Source organism: Anguilla anguilla, chromosome 4 (assembly GCF_013347855.1).
Source record: "Anguilla anguilla isolate fAngAng1 chromosome 4, fAngAng1.pri, whole genome shotgun sequence".
Lineage (NCBI taxonomy): Eukaryota > Metazoa > Chordata > Actinopteri > Anguilliformes > Anguillidae > Anguilla > Anguilla anguilla.
In genome coordinates, this window is record NC_049204.1 from 39,685,258 (window position 1) to 39,702,526 (window position 17,269).

The 17,269-nt window shown below is 42.6% G+C and overlaps 1 protein-coding gene across 9 annotated transcripts in view; it reads right to left on the bottom strand.

Annotated features, from left to right (window-relative positions):
• The window catches only part of LOC118225261 (TRAF2 and NCK-interacting protein kinase-like), a 130,516-nt gene that overhangs the window by 3,936 nt on the left and 109,311 nt on the right, over positions 1 to 17,269 (bottom strand). For 7 of the 9 annotated variants that reach the window (XM_035413415.1, XM_035413423.1, XM_035413421.1 and 4 more), the window contains 10 exons: positions 14,476 to 14,651; positions 13,687 to 13,798; positions 10,425 to 10,592; positions 9,528 to 9,630; positions 8,280 to 8,450; positions 7,272 to 7,415; positions 6,777 to 6,911; positions 3,931 to 4,031; positions 3,430 to 3,579; positions 2,654 to 2,813 (listed from right to left, as the gene is read on the bottom strand). In XM_035413415.1, coding sequence (XP_035269306.1) covers positions 2,654 to 2,813; positions 3,430 to 3,579; positions 3,931 to 4,031; positions 6,777 to 6,911; positions 7,272 to 7,415; positions 8,280 to 8,450; positions 9,528 to 9,630; positions 10,425 to 10,592; positions 13,687 to 13,798; positions 14,476 to 14,651 — 1,420 coding nt within the window. The remainder of the gene's footprint in view (positions 1 to 2,653; positions 2,814 to 3,429; positions 3,580 to 3,930; positions 4,032 to 6,776; positions 6,912 to 7,271; positions 7,416 to 8,279; positions 8,451 to 9,527; positions 9,631 to 10,424; positions 10,593 to 13,686; positions 13,799 to 14,475; positions 14,652 to 17,269) is intronic. The other 2 variants (XM_035413424.1, XM_035413418.1) reach the window with 1 other exon arrangement.

The window sequence follows — 17,269 nt, forward strand, 5'->3', positions numbered from 1 at the left end:
TCTTCCTCTCCCTCAATCCCTGAGATGGGACGTTACTAGTCCTAGCCTGGATATAAATTTGCAATTAAAAAAACAAAAAACAAACAACAATCACATTCACAGACAAACATTCACAGGACACAAACTGACAAAAAAAGACACTGAAAGCTGACATTTGACTTCAACACACCGACCAGACATAACAATGAAGAACATGTTGATACGCACAAATGTTGGAACTGCACTCAGATTTTTTTCACCCAAGAAAGTCTAATTCCCTTTGGAATTTGCATGTCATTATCCCAGAGTTTCTTTTGGCTCTAACCTGGCTTACAAGCCCAGTGCTAGTTCTGTTACATTTGGTCAGCCTTACGTATACCCTGTGACAGCCGTACACTCCATTGAGATAAATCAGGGTGCGTTCATAAAGGTGGAGCACTGCTCATTTCTGACGTTGTCCCTTATTATGTAATGGGATGTGCTTCCTGTAAGCGGACAGAAATGGCCCCTTACGCAACCCCTGTGCATACATTTAACTTTAAATGGCGGTTGCCACCAGTCACATTTTTCAGGCCTGGCACAGATAGAATTATGGGTAAAGCAACTCCCTCAGTGTCACTTCATGGAGCAGACAATGCACCACCCCTCCTTTTTTTGTCATTGGGAGATTTTGTTTATTTGGGTATAATGAAGCTGTCTGACAACCGGCTGCTTTTTTCTTGACCCTGACACTAATTTTCATTTCCCACCATATCCCCCTCCGGATTACCTTTCTCAGCTTTTGTTTGCTGGGTTAATCTCAAGTATAGCAGTTCAGTATCTCTACGGGAAACTTCAGTTAAAAATGGAGAGGCCAGTCAAAGACTGGATTCAGGAAAAGATGGATAGGCTGGCTGGAGAGGCTGGTTAAAGACAGGCTATCTGGAAAGCATACACTGCTTACTTCCTCTGAAAGATGTCATAAATTCATCATCTTACTGGGAGTGGTGACCTGTTAGCAACTTCTTCCCTGTTCTGCTGTGCTTTGCCGATGACGCCTCCAACCAGCTACGTGGGTGCGGTGTCTCTGATACACGATGGGTTTCACACAGGTCTAATTCATCCCCACAGGTGCTTGCGGTAGATAACGCAGAAGGGCATTTCGATTATGAAAGGTGTAAACTGACGACAGGCATACGTGCACGCTGATCACATCGTGGGGAGGATGGTAAGGAGATCAAAGGGAATGCAACCTGAATGTCTTTCATGATTTCTGGATGGCGTGTCACAAATAGCGACACGGTAGCAGTATGTCTTCGATCGTTAGTGAGTCTGGCAATTAGCTTAGCTCTCCCACAGAGCTTCCTCGAAACACAAAAGACTCTGAATCTACAAAGACCCTGGTAATGAAGCGTCCTCTGACTTTTGGCACGAGGATAGTCGAAATGTAACACCTTTCACCTTTTACTCATTAAAAACTGAAAGAACCGAGGCACACCTCAGAAACACTGACAAAAAAAGAAAGTCACAGAAAATGCTGCTGTTGAAGAATAAGCAGATTTCACCCAATCCGCAGGTAAACCTAAATTCTTCATCGTGTTTCAAATATTCTTCAAATCGGGCCTAAGTTGGTTTTGTTTTAGTTGTTTTCTCAATGTCTCTCTGTGAGATAAGCAGTGTTTTTTGCAAAAAGCTCTTTTTTCTGGCAGATATCTTAGATTGTGATTGAAAGCACACAAAAACATACAGAAGAACACAGAAACATACAGAAGAAACATACATAAGGACAAATAAACAAACACAGACACACACACACACACAGACACACACAAAGTGCACACAAACCGAAACTTAACAGAACATTCCGGCATTCTGGAATTTTGCAGAGGTGCCACTTCAATTGAAATTATTGTTGTTGCCGAACATAAATAAGCTGGGACAGAACATAAAACACATAAAAAAAACAAAAGTGATAAAAGCATTCCTGCCTGTGCCTGAACCCAGTCAGGGTTTCTTTAGGGGGCGTTGGTGGAGGTGGGGTGAGGCAGGGGCGGGGCAGAATGAGGGACAGTGAGGAAACTGGTGCAGGGTAAGGGTGGTGGTTGCAGAGTGGGGGGGGTGTAGCTGGTGTGGGGGTTTAGGGGAATGGGCTGCTATTATTTGTACCATGACGTATGTGTGTGTGTCTGTGTGTGTATGTATGCATGTCTTTGTGTGTGTGTGTGTGTATTTGTGTGTGTGTGTGTGTGTGTGTGTGTGTGTATGTGTGTGTGTGCATGCGTGTGTGCGTGCAAGCATGAGTGTGTGAGTGTGTCTTTCTGATTTTTTCTGTGTTGGTGGGTGCATGGGTGCATGTCGGCCCATGGTCATGGGTACACGTGTGTGATGTGCACATGCATGTCTGAGTAGGTGAATGTACGCAACAGCTGTGTGAGGACTTAGGAAGCATGCATTTATGTCTGTGGGTGTGTGCATGTATGTATATGTGTGCCTGTATGTATGTGTCTCACAATCAGTGTAAAGGGGGCTGGGGATACAGGCGGCTCAGTGGGGTGGGGCTGGTGTACTGGGGGAGGGGGTTTGGGGGTTGGGAGAGAGGGTGTGTGTGCAAGTCAAGTCTCCCGTCTGGAGAACCGTGAAAGCCCAAAAGGGCTAAAAGGAGAGAGAGGTGACGTGGTGTGCCATGAAAACCTACCAACGGAGGTGGGCATCTCCCCCCACTGGAGCACCACGTCTTTGGTGATTCTGCCGTATGTGTTCACATAGACCCCCTCATCTTCATAACACAGAAGCACCTCCATTCCGTCAGTCTTGGGGAGCACCACAATGGCGTGTGGGGTGATACTGCTCTGAATCTGGGGGGGGGAGGGAACACGCCACATCAGCCTGTGTGAGAACCCGAATCCGCACTGCACAACAGCAACCACCAGGTGGTGCTATCCCATATTCTCTGTGGGTTTCTCTCTCTTCCCCCCCTTCGCTGGCCAGCACTTCTCCCTGCGAGAAACTGCTGCAACAATGTCATCTCCCACTCAGCCAACGTCGCACTAGGACTAAAAAAAAAAAAACCGGAACCAGAAACTGAACTAGAACCAGAACCGGAATCAGGACCAAAATCAGAATCAGAACCGAAACCAGAACCTGCAGTAACAGCAGCAGGCTAATTCATTCATGGGACCAGGGACGGTTTTTTTTTTTGGTTGCACTGGTTTTAATTAATTTTTTTATTACAATGCTTTTTATTTCTTCTGGGGTTTAGGAGTCAAAGGTCGTAGATCGGGGAGAAACCACCAACATCAGCTTCTAAAGTTTTATTCATGGCACCATTTATAAAGACTATTCTTCGGGCTTTAATCACCCAAGTCGTCCAAAATCGCAGCAATGTAGCTGCGGAGTTCCATCACTGAGGAAGAAGCGCTTGGGGAAAAAAAGAAAAAACTACCAGGCGGGTATTTCCATGGGATCACTTACGTGGGACGGGATGTAGATATCATAAGGATTGCCCGAATCCACATCGATCACGTGAAAACCCACGCTGGACCCATAGATAACCTTTAACCTTTGACCTTCCTCCACAGTCAGGTCCACCAGTTGGGGCCGGTGCTGGAGATCTGTAAAAGACTTGAGAGAAAAGCGCTAACAGGGTAAGCTACTGAACCACACCAACATCTCCCAGGCAATGCCAATCGTGTTGCAGTATTCCTTAAATGGGGTACTACACCTGAATGCTGCCAGCTGTGACTTGAGACAGTTCCTCACAGACTGATCACAGAATAACACACAGGTCTGAATCAAATTCATTGTTGCCATGTTCTCCCTTGCATAAGTCAACACTTTTCATATGGCGATGTTAAGTCCCAGAGCCCTTTTACACTGTCTCCTTCTGAGCCATGATAATTTAAAGTAAATCTTCTTAATAAATAATCCTCAGACAGAATAATTCAGAGGTTATATTAGAATAGGTTTTCATACCTTGAAAGCCATGAATTTATGGTATGGTTTTGGTGCCCAGGCATAGATCTCCACAGAGTTCTTCAGAGCAATCACCAAGAACTTGATTCTCTCATATTTCACTAGAAAGCAAACATTCCCACACTTACAAATGGCAACAATACAAATTACCCAGAGTACCATCTACAGCCCGACCGATATATCGGTTTGGCCAATACATCGGCCATTATTTGACTTTTTTGACGACATCGGGATCGGCAGTTATGCAGCCGATGTGTCCCGATTTTTAAATAAGTATAATAAACAAAAAAAAACATTGATTATTTATCTGTACTTGCCTGTTCGAACGTTGTAATTGCTATTTACTAGAATTATCCAGTAGAGAGAGCTCTAATACAAGTGTGAACTGCAGCAGCTGACGCGCTACTTCTGTAATAAGACGTTTGTCACTCGTGCCTCATCCAATATTCTCCACTGCTAGACTTGTCTGCACAGATTCGATTGCCGCAATAAAGGTGTGTATATTTAGTGAAAGTTTTTAATTAAATGCGTTTATACGACCACTATGTTTATCAATCCTCATTATCAAGCGAGCGAGCTAGCTAACATATTTGGTTCACTTTAGCAAGCTAGCTGGCTAGCAAGCCTTTATGAAGTGGCAGTGAGCACATAAGCAGCGTAGGATCTACATTTCCAGAGGACATCGCTGTATTCTCAAATAAATAACCAGCCAAAATAAAATGGTGACTGAATGCATCACACATTTGTTTTTTATTATCTGAGATAATGATATTAGCTACTATATGATGCTGTTTCAATAGCCAACGCGCTATTGCAAGCAAGTGTGTCATCTAGTCACACGTCATCGTAGCAAGCTAACCAGACAGTAAAAACGCCGATAAAACACTTCTAACGTGGATCATTTTAAGGCATGTTATCGAGCTTCGTCGTGATAACATGAGAGAAGGATTGCTGTTGGAGAAGTGAATTAACCAATAGTTAGCGAGGGTAACCTGCACGAAAGCGCATTGTAGTTTTTTTCACGTATTTCATCCAGTCAATTTAATTTCATCTAACGTTACACTTGATTCACTCATTAGCTCCGCTAGATAATGTCTTACTCTTTGAGATCATGTAGCAGAAATAAAAAAAGAAACTATAATTCATTTAACTTACTGAGAATATATAATGAGAAATAATGAGACTGTCAATAGCTAATGCGTTATTGCGAGCGAGTATGTCATCTAGTCGCGCGTCAGAGAGCATTGTAGTTGTTTTCATCACCAAATTCTTATGGACAGGGAAGCTCGCTAGATAAAGTCTTACTCTTTGAGATCATGTAGTAGGAATAAAATAATAAAATATAATTAATTTACTGAGAATAGATACTAAGAAATAACAAATTAATAACAACAACAATAATAATAATATTCATAAAAATACATGTTTGAAACTGGAAAACTGATTTTTTTAAATACATTTTTTATAGATGGCTGGAAAAGAAAGGAGTATAAGTAAGGTGTGGAGTTATTTTGATTTCACACACTTAAAGATGGTGTTAATATATATATTTAATTTAATATCATCTTTTACATTTTTTTTATCTAAAAAGTTCTGTGTGTGTTTATTTTTATTTTTATTTGTTTGCTTATAAGTTAAATGTTCTTAAATATAGAAAATATATGTTTTTCAAATTGATTTGAAAATGTTGCACTTTTTGCCAAAATATCGGTCAAAACATCGGTAATCGGTGGGCTAGGACTCTCCAAAATCGGGATCGGCATCAGACCCAAAAATCTGGCATCGGTCGGGCTCTAGTACCATCTATCATCCAGATAGTTGGCTGAGGTTGGACAAGTTTTATAGATCTTATGAGTTTTCTAAAAGTTCACCTTCAATGGACCTCTATTGACCCATATTTTTGTGGCATTTAATGCAAGCATCAACTGAGCTTAATTTGTGCGTGGTTTCATCAAGAACTACTTCTACCTGAAGTATGCCAACTGTGTATTTCCAAAGTCTGATGCAGGCAGACTAGTATGAAATTTGAGTGGTGGAGATGTGACATTCACAGAATACGATACGTTTGTTGTAGTTTAAATATAGCAACTTCTTAGCAAATTACTTTATGAAAGCACATAACAGCTTCGAAATTCAAAGTTGAGACATTAACGGGTGTAATTTATATCAGTACAAAACACCCTTCAATATCTCAACCATGAATTTCGAAGCTGTTATGTGCTTTCATAAAGTAATTTTAATAAAATAATATCATCAAAACACTCAACAAAAAACTTAGAAGTCTAATTTAATGAGGACATTGATTTTGTGATTTACACCATAGACTGTTCGATCAGACAGTGCTACACTTCAAGTGACAAGGAAGTTCTTAATACAATGAACCCCATGAATGTTTCAAAACAGTGAGTGACTGATAGCACAGTCAGAGCATACACAGTGGGTATAGCAGAGGTGCAATATTCTAATACCAGCATTATATACAAGACAAGATGAGCAGCTCACCAAAACAAAGTTCAATTTTTGTTTCTTTTATCGACATAATTATTTAAATTTTTTCAATTATTATACTTACTTTCCATTACCACAATTTCTGGCACTATTTGTCACAACTCCAGAAATCTTAGGAATAATTTTAGGATTATAATGCTAGGACATTTAAAAAAATCTAGTTTAGACAAGGTCTATCTTTGTCTTTTTCTTTTACTCTTGGTAAAGCTCAATAATAAAAATATATTATAAAAAATACATGATATTGAAGTAGTAATACCCCCAATATTAAATAAAAGAAAATAAAATTGCCCACTGCCTTTGTGGCTGGCCAGTGAGCTATAGGGAGTGGAACTTACCAACTTTGTAGTGGACACAGCCCTCAAGCTCTCCCACGGTGATCCAGCCCTGCTTCTTCTCCACCTCTGGGTCGTTGTGCAGAATCCTGTTCCGCAGCCAGGACAGGTAGTACACCCTCAGCTTGTTCTTCTTCCCTGCCGACAGATGGCGGAGGGTTATTTTATCCTATTATTGTAATTAGGGCGCAACTTCTAAACTGTAGTGGTAACACAAAGTGCATCCAGCACGAGTCCTGTATCTTTGTGACTAGAGACTATGGCATACCTGTGGCGTAGCTATCAAAGAGTTTGGTTTAGGAGGAATAAATGACCTGTGGGTTTGGTAGGGGTTTGGGTTGAGTCCAGCAAACTAAAAAAAGTTACTGAAGGCTGGAATCCCTGTCGTGATTGGGCAGGAACACGCAGAGATCGTCAAATTAACCATGTGATCTAGCGGTCTAAACATTCTGAAGTTTTAATTATCATAAGTAATAGGCTTGGTGCTTTGTGAAACACCTGAAATGGTGACCAAGACGTTGAGGCCCTCCAGGACGTCCATCTGTTGGAATCGTCGGCGGTTGATGAGGTTGTACACCTTCCCCTGCCCGCTGCGGTCCAGCAGCATCAGTCCGTTCTCGGTGCCCACCAACAGGTTGACCCCTGAGGAAGCCACCAGCCAAACATGACCCCAAATGGGCACTTTTAGAAGCACTTGTGCTTTTACTTTACACTTACATTTATTTATTTCAAAGACACTCTCATCCAGAGTATCACAGTCTATGCAATAAAATTAGATTAACAGCAGTACAGATACAAGCCTTTTGCTATAACACATCCAGAACAAAGCATCACTGTAAATAATAAATGAAAAATAAAAAAACTCGAAAACAATGCTGTAATAATACATAGTCATGTAGATATGCCACACTGAAGGTAACAAATCTCACATAAACATATCTGATCCCACTTAATGTCTGTGTAACGGTTACTTTAACCCTTTGATTCTATAAAACGTTCTCACACACGGGAGAAAGTTCAGGTAGCAACAAGATAACACCGCACTCTAAACTGAAAAGTTAGAACCTTCACCATTTTGCCCTCAGATGTAGCCCTCAGGCTTCTGCTCACGGTTTGGTGATCAAGCACCAGAATTGCGGTTCCTAAGCTTAGCTGAGCAGCTGAATCTCTGATTAGTCAAAGTTAATGAAATGAAAATTGCGAGTGCTCATTACTCTAGAACAAACAGTTTTGTCATCTCACAAAATCCAAGGGGAAATGTAACCAAACGGAATAAATCGTTTTAGACAGGATTGCTCAGACCATTGGCACTGGCTCTGAAATGTCTGTTCTCAGTAAGAAAAAATTTTACTTTAAAAGGGAGCTGCTGTCGCATACGGTTTATTTTATCTATCATCTTTCATAGCACATATAATCAGTCAAGTGCACAAAGAGGAAAAATATTTGTAAAAAAACAAAAACAAAAAAACATGGTGGTGTGAGCGAGGGAGGCCGCCTGTCACTCACCCCAGAGGGCGGCGCACAGGATCTCCGAGTTGAAGCGCTTCTTGTACTTGCGAATCTCAGGCGTGTCGCTGTGGGGCCGGATGTTGGTGGGGTTGACGTTGACGACGGAGATCTTGCGCGCCTCGTTCAGCTTGGCCTGCTCCTGCCTCAGGAGTTCGTTGTTAAACTGGTCTGTGGTGGGGGCAGGGCCGCCAAAGAAAAAAAAAATGTTAAAAAAAACATTACATGTACAGGACCGCCTGCTGTTGCTTTCATTAATGCCGCTAATTTTATTTGTGTGTTCTCTTCCTCCTTCTCTGTTTGTGATCCATTATATAATGGCTGAGGAATTGGCCTTGTAACCTAAAGGTTGCAGGTTCAGTACTCAGGTAGGACACCGCTTTGAGCAAGGTACTTAATCTGCACTGCTTCAGTATATATCCAGCTGTATAAATGGATACTATGTAAAAAAACAAGTGTGTGCTAAATGCTCATAATGCACAGTAATGATCCCATTCCCTACACTTTGAGTGTGAGCATTAATAATATAATGCAGTATGGCTGCCTGTCTTTAACATGCAGTCGCTGTCCTTTAATGCTTACATAGCAGTACCCCCGGCAAGTGGGGAGCGAATATAACAGTGTGGGTGCTGTGGGGATTTTATATAGGGACAAGGGGGCCTCTGTAGGAAGCACATGCCTGATACATAACTGTAGGGTGGTAAAACAAACTAAAAGTGCTTTCACTAAAATAAAATGATGTCCCAGTAATTAAAGGAATGCCACACTCATTCAAGATCAAAACCTGAAGGTGCGCGTTGCTTAAAGTCAGTGGCAGATGAAGTACGGGGGATGCTGGCTCTACAAACTACAAAAGGCTTTCTAGACACAGAGGGATCAAAAATATCTGGTGATGCTTGTATGATGAAAAAACAAAAGTGCTAAGTGCACAAGTGTAAGATTAAACACAGGCACACTTACACTCAATTTTGTCCACCCTACCAGCAATAAAAAATAGTTTTGATACTTAAGATTTCTGGATGGTTCAGTTCAGTGTGCAGACAGCCCCACTCCTGTGTTGCAGTAATAAAATGCGATGCATTCTCTCTGCACAAATCACCAATCACAGATCACATATTCCTTTATGAATATTATTGCGGTAAATGAATATTGTCTCCATAGGGGCATGTGACTGAATGCGATTTCTGTTTTGAGGGGAAGTGTGATAAGCAGGGGACCACCGAGGTTGGGGAGGCCATGTAGTGTCACCTGCTGCCAAATTCTCGTCGTCATCATCCGTGGGGGAGTTCTGGTACACCCGTGGGTCCATGAAGGGGGTGAAGGAGGCCTTGGATCCACCCCCCATGCCATACTGCCAGGGACAGAGAGAGAGGGTGAGGCTGCCCGTACCCAAGCTGCCCGTCCCTTTCTGATATCTACAGTCCCAAAGCGGACGCTCACATTTACTATCAAACCGTGTGTGTGTGTGTGTGTGTATGTGTGGGTGTGTGAGTGCGTGTGTGTGTATCTGCACGCGTGCGTGTGTGTGTGTGCATGTGTATGTGCGTGCATGCGTGTGCGTGTGTGCGTATGTGCGCGCATGCGTGTGTGTGTGTGTGTGTATAGCATGTGCGTCAGAAGGTGAATTATTTTCTTTCTGGAGAGAATTCTGAAACTGAACCACTTTCAGATCGCTGACAGAATTTGAGAACCCGGAAAACACCCAGAGAACAAAAATAAGTACAAACACAAATAAAAGAAGACAACAAAGAAAATCAACCAACCAAGGGAAAGCATATCTGACAAAACAGTGATGAGCTAAGATAGAGATAGTTAGAGAGACAGATAGTCAGAGAGAAAGAGAAAGAGAGAAAGAGTGAAGCCGTGTTTCACTTCGTACCCTACGGCTCCCAGAAATGTACTGCCTCTCATTTGGCTACACGAGTCTGTCGTATCAAAGGACACGCTTATTGAGCAGATATATTTCATGTGAACCACCCCTTATACAAGATGTTAAGTATTTTGGGGATTTAGGGCTCGATTCGGAACACGGCCAGAGAGAAGATGGTAGTGGATGGGCAGAGTAGAGAGAGGGGCGGGCTTTAGAGGACAAGTCAATGTTCAAAGGTGAAGGGAGTGGCTAACACGAGCTACACCATCACCTACTTCGGCAACGGTGTCCAGGTCTTGCGCATGCATACTGGAGAGCTGGCCCAGGCCCTCGGCGGGCGTGGCCGAGGGGGAGTGGCTTTGACGCACCAAGTCTGGCAGATTGACGGGGCCAGCGAAGCCATTGCTCTCGGCATGGCCAGTGCGCACTCTATCCCCCAGTGTCTGCAGAAGAGAGCACAGGAAAGGGGCTACTCTACAGGCCGAAACCACGCCCAGGCCATGCAAGAGGGTGAAATAATCACGAGAGCGAGAAGCGCGTGAGTGGGGGGGGATTGGGGGGGTGGTCGATATCTCGATGGGACAGGTGTGTTCACAGAGGCGCATGTGAATATGTGTGTGTGTCTGCGCATAATCGTGCATGCGTGTGTTTTTAACAATGTTTGCGCGTGTATGTGCATCTATGTGGATGCAGGTGAATGCGTTATTGTGTATGTGTACTTATGTGTTAGGGTGAGTACATATGTGCGTGACATAGTGTGCACGTGTGTGTGCGTGTGTGTGTGTGTGTGGGTGAGTGCACACACAGTCCCCGGTCAATACTACTGCACTACCTCTTCCTACTCATTGACAGCTTTTCATTTTTCTGTACTTTCAGTCTTCCATTTTTAAGATTTTAAAATACCTTCAAGACCTTCTGCACACAACTTCTTCCAAAACCATTTTATTGATAAATACCCATTGTTGCAGGACTAAACTGAAGTATTTATAGATGAAGTGATATAGTGTTCTGATCTCATACAAGCTGATTTCATCAATGACACTTCAAAACACAGTAATCTTATCAGGTATTTCAATGTAAACTCATTGTCCTTTTTCTTTTCTTTCTCGAATCTTAACTCTGTGGTGGGAATTTCTTAAAGGGGGGAGAGGTTCAACAGAGAGTTGATGGTAAGAAATGCAGGAAATTTAAATTATATTTTCAAAAAATAAACTTAAGTGAAACCAAACGTGATGCAAAAGTAAAGAAAACACAATTAAAATAAATCAGAGAGGACAAGCCTGTCAGCGTCAGTGGCCAATCTGTGCATTTGAATTTGGCAGTAACACTTCATTTTAACCAAACAATCTCTGTACGCCGTATTTGCATTGCACAACCCTATGCTTCTCACAAATAAATGCAAGCAAGCTTACAAATCAGTCACATATTAAATAGACACAGCACCAACGATACGGGTTTGCAATTTCATTAACACAAGATTGCTTACTCAGTGTATTTGAACAAGATATACCAGAAACGCACACAATGAGTGAATCTTAAGCCGTCTTTCCACTTTTTTTTCTTTCCACCCCCCCTCTCAGCAATGTGGACTGCCCAGTCATATATCAGAGCTTATTACTGAATCCTCCGCCATCCATTTGGGAGAGTGCGGACAAGAGCATGCTCTACTCCAAAGCGTGCGATACCAAACAGCGCTTGTCATCACACCAAAGGTTGCAAGCCAAGTGTTTGTGCCGTGATGACTCAGAGGAAGATACTTCACGTGTAGCTTAACGATGAGATGTAGATCCCTGCTGATTGAACCTTCCCTAGCACCGAGCGACACAACTGGCAATCCCTATGCAGGGCTCCCTGTCACAGTTTCCACTGGCATGGTCAGGAGTCCATCATAGACCGCGAGGTCCATCCAGGCATTAGAACAAGGACAGCGCCTGAACTGGATGACCCATTCAGCAGTTTGAACTTTGGTATGTGAGAATACAGGACTGCATTTACCTTGGGAGCAAAGTCAGTATTCAGCCTGCAAGAGGCCTGTGAAACCAAGACTGTGTTTTCACTGAGAGGCCGCAGCAAATCTAGCCTTCAAAATCAAACCAATTCATCACCCGCACTTAAAACACTAATATGTAATGAGCCATGATATTAATAGTCATAGTATATTAAGCTCTTTTAACCCTGACTGTAATATAACACTAACCATAATAATTCACAATATTTTCATTTGAATAAAGTAAAGCAGTACAAAATGTAAAGATAAGGGGTGGGGGGGAGTCAATTGACTTCATGGAAACACAGCCAGGGACAATACATCAAAAAAGAGAAGGAATTGGCCCTGCCCCTTATTGCTTTACTCAAACCAGTTCTTGAGGGTGTGCCAGTGGGCAGGCAGGGAAATGATGAGATCATACGCTGAGCAGCATACCCCAGCAACCCGTGGGGGCTTATATAATATATTTTTTTGTGGGCATGTGTGTGTTTGTGCTTGTATGTGTGTATTCTTATTTAATCCACTCAAAAAATCACTAACATACTAACATGACAGCTTTCTATACATAATTACATATACATGACCATTCCTTCTCCTTCAAGTGTTTACCAGCAGCAGTAAATTGTGTGCACACATTGTACAGCAAACCTAGAGAGAAATATACTGATCGTACTGATTGGAGGAGAAGCTTATCTCTCACTAACAGAATCTGCTATTGATGACTGACACGTCACCGGGAGGAACTAATAACCCAAGGAACCCAGACTTAAACTCGCCATAACCCTGACAGAATGAGGCCTATTGTGTCAATTAATAAAATTATATCAAATAACGTACACACGACTGACTGACTGTCTCTTTTAAATTTATTTGCAATGAAACTGTGATTATGTGTAAGAATCCAAAAACAACGCAAGGCCTCCTTTTGAGTACAAAGCCACACAGTCGTATGATTGAAAGCCTCCCTCCCCCTCATGGTGCAGAAATGCATTTTGCTCCCACAGAGCCAAAGCGCTACCATTCAAACCAATAAAGCAGCAGTTTGAAAATACAATGCTAACATGCTATTGTACATTCCCTCCATGTCATTCAAGACACCTTTAAGAAAGAATAAATAAGGACCTATCTGCTGAATGGATGGAGCTGCTTAAAAACATTTCAAATTTTTTGCTTATGCAATTTGGGAACACTTCACCACCTGAAAAACTCTAGAGATGTAAAAGGTACTAGGAACTCATCAGGAAGAATCTCCAATAATACTGTGAGAGTCCGCTGAGTTACTGATGGGGGCAGACCTTCGGCTCTCTGAAAAAGCTCTCTAAATACAGTCAATACGACCCAGTGGAATTCTACATTGGGTTCCTGGGTTTCAAAGAGGCAGGGAATACGAAAGATCCTTTGGCATAGGAAACATGATATTACGTGATCATGTAATTTGTGGTGAAGGCAGGTGGTGGGACCTATTAGAGCCCTGCGTGTAGGACAGGTCTAACGGGGATGGAATCACATGGGAATGGCATGACTCCAAGAAGCGGCGTGATCTGCCTCACCTCCCTCATCACCATGGTGCCATCCTTGGAGCCACCGCTGTAGGCATCACTGCGGGAATCGTCATGGCTACCCACGTCTACGCCATATGACTCGTTTGCCCCTGCGGATGGCCTGCATGAGGTACACACACTGGCCTTGTAATGTCAAGAGACACAACACAATCCATACACACACACCTTTCTATAAACCTGTTCATGTAGAGTCATGTAGAGAAACATAATGAAAGCCCCCACCCAACACACACACACACACACACACACACAGGGTTCCTGCTGATATCGAACTTATGTTGTTCATGAATGTTCAATGATTTGATAAAGATGCGTTATGATTTTGAAGGAAATTTAGCAAAATTGTGCAATAGAACTTAATTTAGGTCTCTTTACATCACATTACATCAAAGGCACACCTACTCTGTTTGACTTTATTTTTCATAATGCATACAATTTTGTAAGCATTATCGACACACTGATATTGCTTGATAGTAATTATCATCAAGCTAGTGAGTTCACAAAGAAAGATGGATGCATGTGGCTTGCTGCTAAGGTATTTTAAATTTTGGCAATTTTCCTAGACGTTTCAAGGACAGTGGTATATGTGAGCGCTTTTCCAGGAATAGCTCATTTTCATGAATTTCCACGTGAGAATCCAAACACAGGGTTCTGTTAACCTACCCTTCTCATGTCAAGAAATATAGCACAGTACATGTAGACACAAACCTTTCTCATATAATCCCAAAACACAAGTGAGGGTGGCGCTCCACCAATGAAAACTCTGCAGACACTCACATGATGCGCGGGATGTCGCTGACCGGCACAGTGCCGTCCTGCCCCTCGCTCTCTCCATCATCCTCGCTGCTCTCCGACTCCTCGCTGGAGGACGAGTAGTCCGTCACCTTCACAGGCGGCCGGTGGGTGTCATCTGTCCGCAGCTCACGTAGCTCCTTGGCAAGAGCAGTGAGGTCCTGAGAGAAAAGGGGAGGGGGGACCGTGGTCAACTATGGTCGTCTTCTCAAACCGTACACAGAGGCTTCTGACCGTGGACCAACGCAGGCGTTTACTAGAAGCACAGATCTGAAATGGTAAAGCACCGTTTAGTGTAGACACTGAGAGGGGACGTGGTGGGAGTGGGGCCAACGCGGTTCTTACGACCACATTTCTCAACTGTAGCCATGAATTTTGTTTCAGCTGAGCTCTATAATTGTATAATTGAGCTCTTATTATTGCATTATTGAACTGCTAACGGAACATAAACCAGGATTTGACCTTGGTTAATAAAGGCTTCTCGATGTTCTTTTGCAGAGACAGATTGTTCAAAGCATAGAAGTAGTTCATTTCTACTCAATTTAAACCCCTAAATCAAATGAGTTAAAACTGAAAGGTGTCCAATTTCAATTGATCAAGAATAATCAGTTATTTAAAGGGACCCAGGATGAGTAATTGGCCAACTAATTAGGTTAGTGAGTATCTTTTCATTGCCAAAAAAACATCTCAGCACATTCCACATATCTCTTTTACAGAACTTAAAGATAATTTTTCATTTCACAGCTTCATTGAGCCCAGTTAACTGAGACATTGGCTAAAACGCAAGGTGTACAAGGTGTGTGCCCTTCCAAACAGGGCTGAGAAACACAGTTGTAGCCGACAGGCTGCATTCTTCAGGTTAGGGACATGCCAAGGGGAAGGAAGGAGCGGAAGAGGGTGGAAAGAGTTAATGACAAAGTCATGACCATGGTTGTAATCTTAAAAAAAAAAAAAAAAAGAATTCGCTTGTTTCCTTATTTGCAGGAAAGCATACCGCTTCCTGGCTGCTGAAGTCTCTTGCACCAGAAATCACACAGACAAATTAAAGAAGAAAAAAAAAGTATTTTCAGGTCTGCCAAGGTTTTTTTTGAGAAGCTTTAAACAGGGTTGTTAGATTTGGCTCGCCTCGTTAATCTTGCGTTAACCCCAACAGTCATTCCGTGGGATGGTCAGCCAAGGTAACAGGAGAACTGCCACCCGTCACGCTCACGGCGAGCAGTGACAAAGCGGTCCTTTCTGCAGAGTAATTAAAAATCTGCTCTGCATGTGCCGCAGATGAACTTAGAACACGTGCACTTGCTGCTGATTGGCCTTTTTCTGTAATATGAAGTCTAGAAGCACACCGGTCCACCTGCATTTCCAAGATAAGTAGCAGGATGCCTGTGGGCTAACTTTACTAGCTGACTGTTACTGTACTCGCTATTTCCCACAGGAAGGAAAATTTCTCCCATGTACTTTATGTCTTTCAACATAAAACAGAGTATAATAAAAAACCCCCACCACACAAAAAGAATGGTTGACATTATGTCACAAGCACTGGCCATCTTTCCAGTTCATCCTGCAAAGCTGGGAGGGGGTTGTATTAGGGGAGACTGACCATGCATGGCAAGAGAGTCAGAGAGAGAAGATGCAGCACAAACACCGCAGTGCACCAATAGATATAGAGTTCAATCCAGCCCCATCTATCCCAGAGCAGTGGTGGAGCGAGCCTGCGTCAGAGACCGCAACCAAGGTGATTCTAGAGCAGGGGACGGGCCAGGAAGGCCATACCTCTCTTTCAAGTTGTGCTCTTAGTATATACTTAGTATATACTTAGTCAAATCATTTTCACGATCAGACGATTTCCTGATAAACACATGAATGACAACTAAAGAGCATTTTGTGTTTCCCTTTATGAAGATTTTACTATGGTGTTATCTATGAATGAACAATGCATTGGTGTGTACAGCTCATTAGCAAACTGAGCCAGGGTACCTGGTAGAAACAAACACTTGCAAGCACACCAGCCTTCCAGGAATGAAAGACTGACTATATGACTCTATTTTCCTTATGCCTACAGTATGCACTGTATATGTTCTAGAAACCACATTGAACTTACAGTGCCTATGTAATATGTGGAAAAAAGCTGACTCCAGTCAAGAAACTCTATATCTATGAGCAAACCCTTACAGTAGAAACCAAATGCTCACAGATTTAACCTACTCAGTTTTCACATGCAGACAGAAAAAGTGACAGACCAGTATTTCAGCTGTGAATCCATACACAAGACATTTTTTCTTCAGTAACATTTGTCAAGTAAATGAGGTGTAAAGCACTGTGTTGTCATGGGAACGGAGCAGACTCCAGAAGGCTTTCAGGGCATGTTTCTGAGACAGACAGTAAAGGCAGAGATGTAAAATCCATGTAGTCTCACAAAAGAGAGTGAAAATTCAGACTTGAAAAGTATAGAGGCTGCTCTCTGGCCAGTGGAAAGAGAAGGATCATCCTCCCCATAATACCCAGCGCTCTGACCAGCAGGGTCCCAAAAGAAATGGGGATACCACCTTAAACTAGTTCAAATAGTGATCTATTAAAGCTGACCAAAGGTCTGGTCTTACAGTTACAACAAAAACGGAAGACTGAAGTGCAGAGAGAGAGTGAGAGTGAATGAGTGTGAATTTGAATATGAATGTGAATATGAATGAAAGAGTGGGTGAGTGCATGAGTGTGAGAGTGAGAGAGAGAGAGATGACTGTGAAGTATTAGCAGTAAAGAGAAATGCAGAGGAAAGATCACCTTG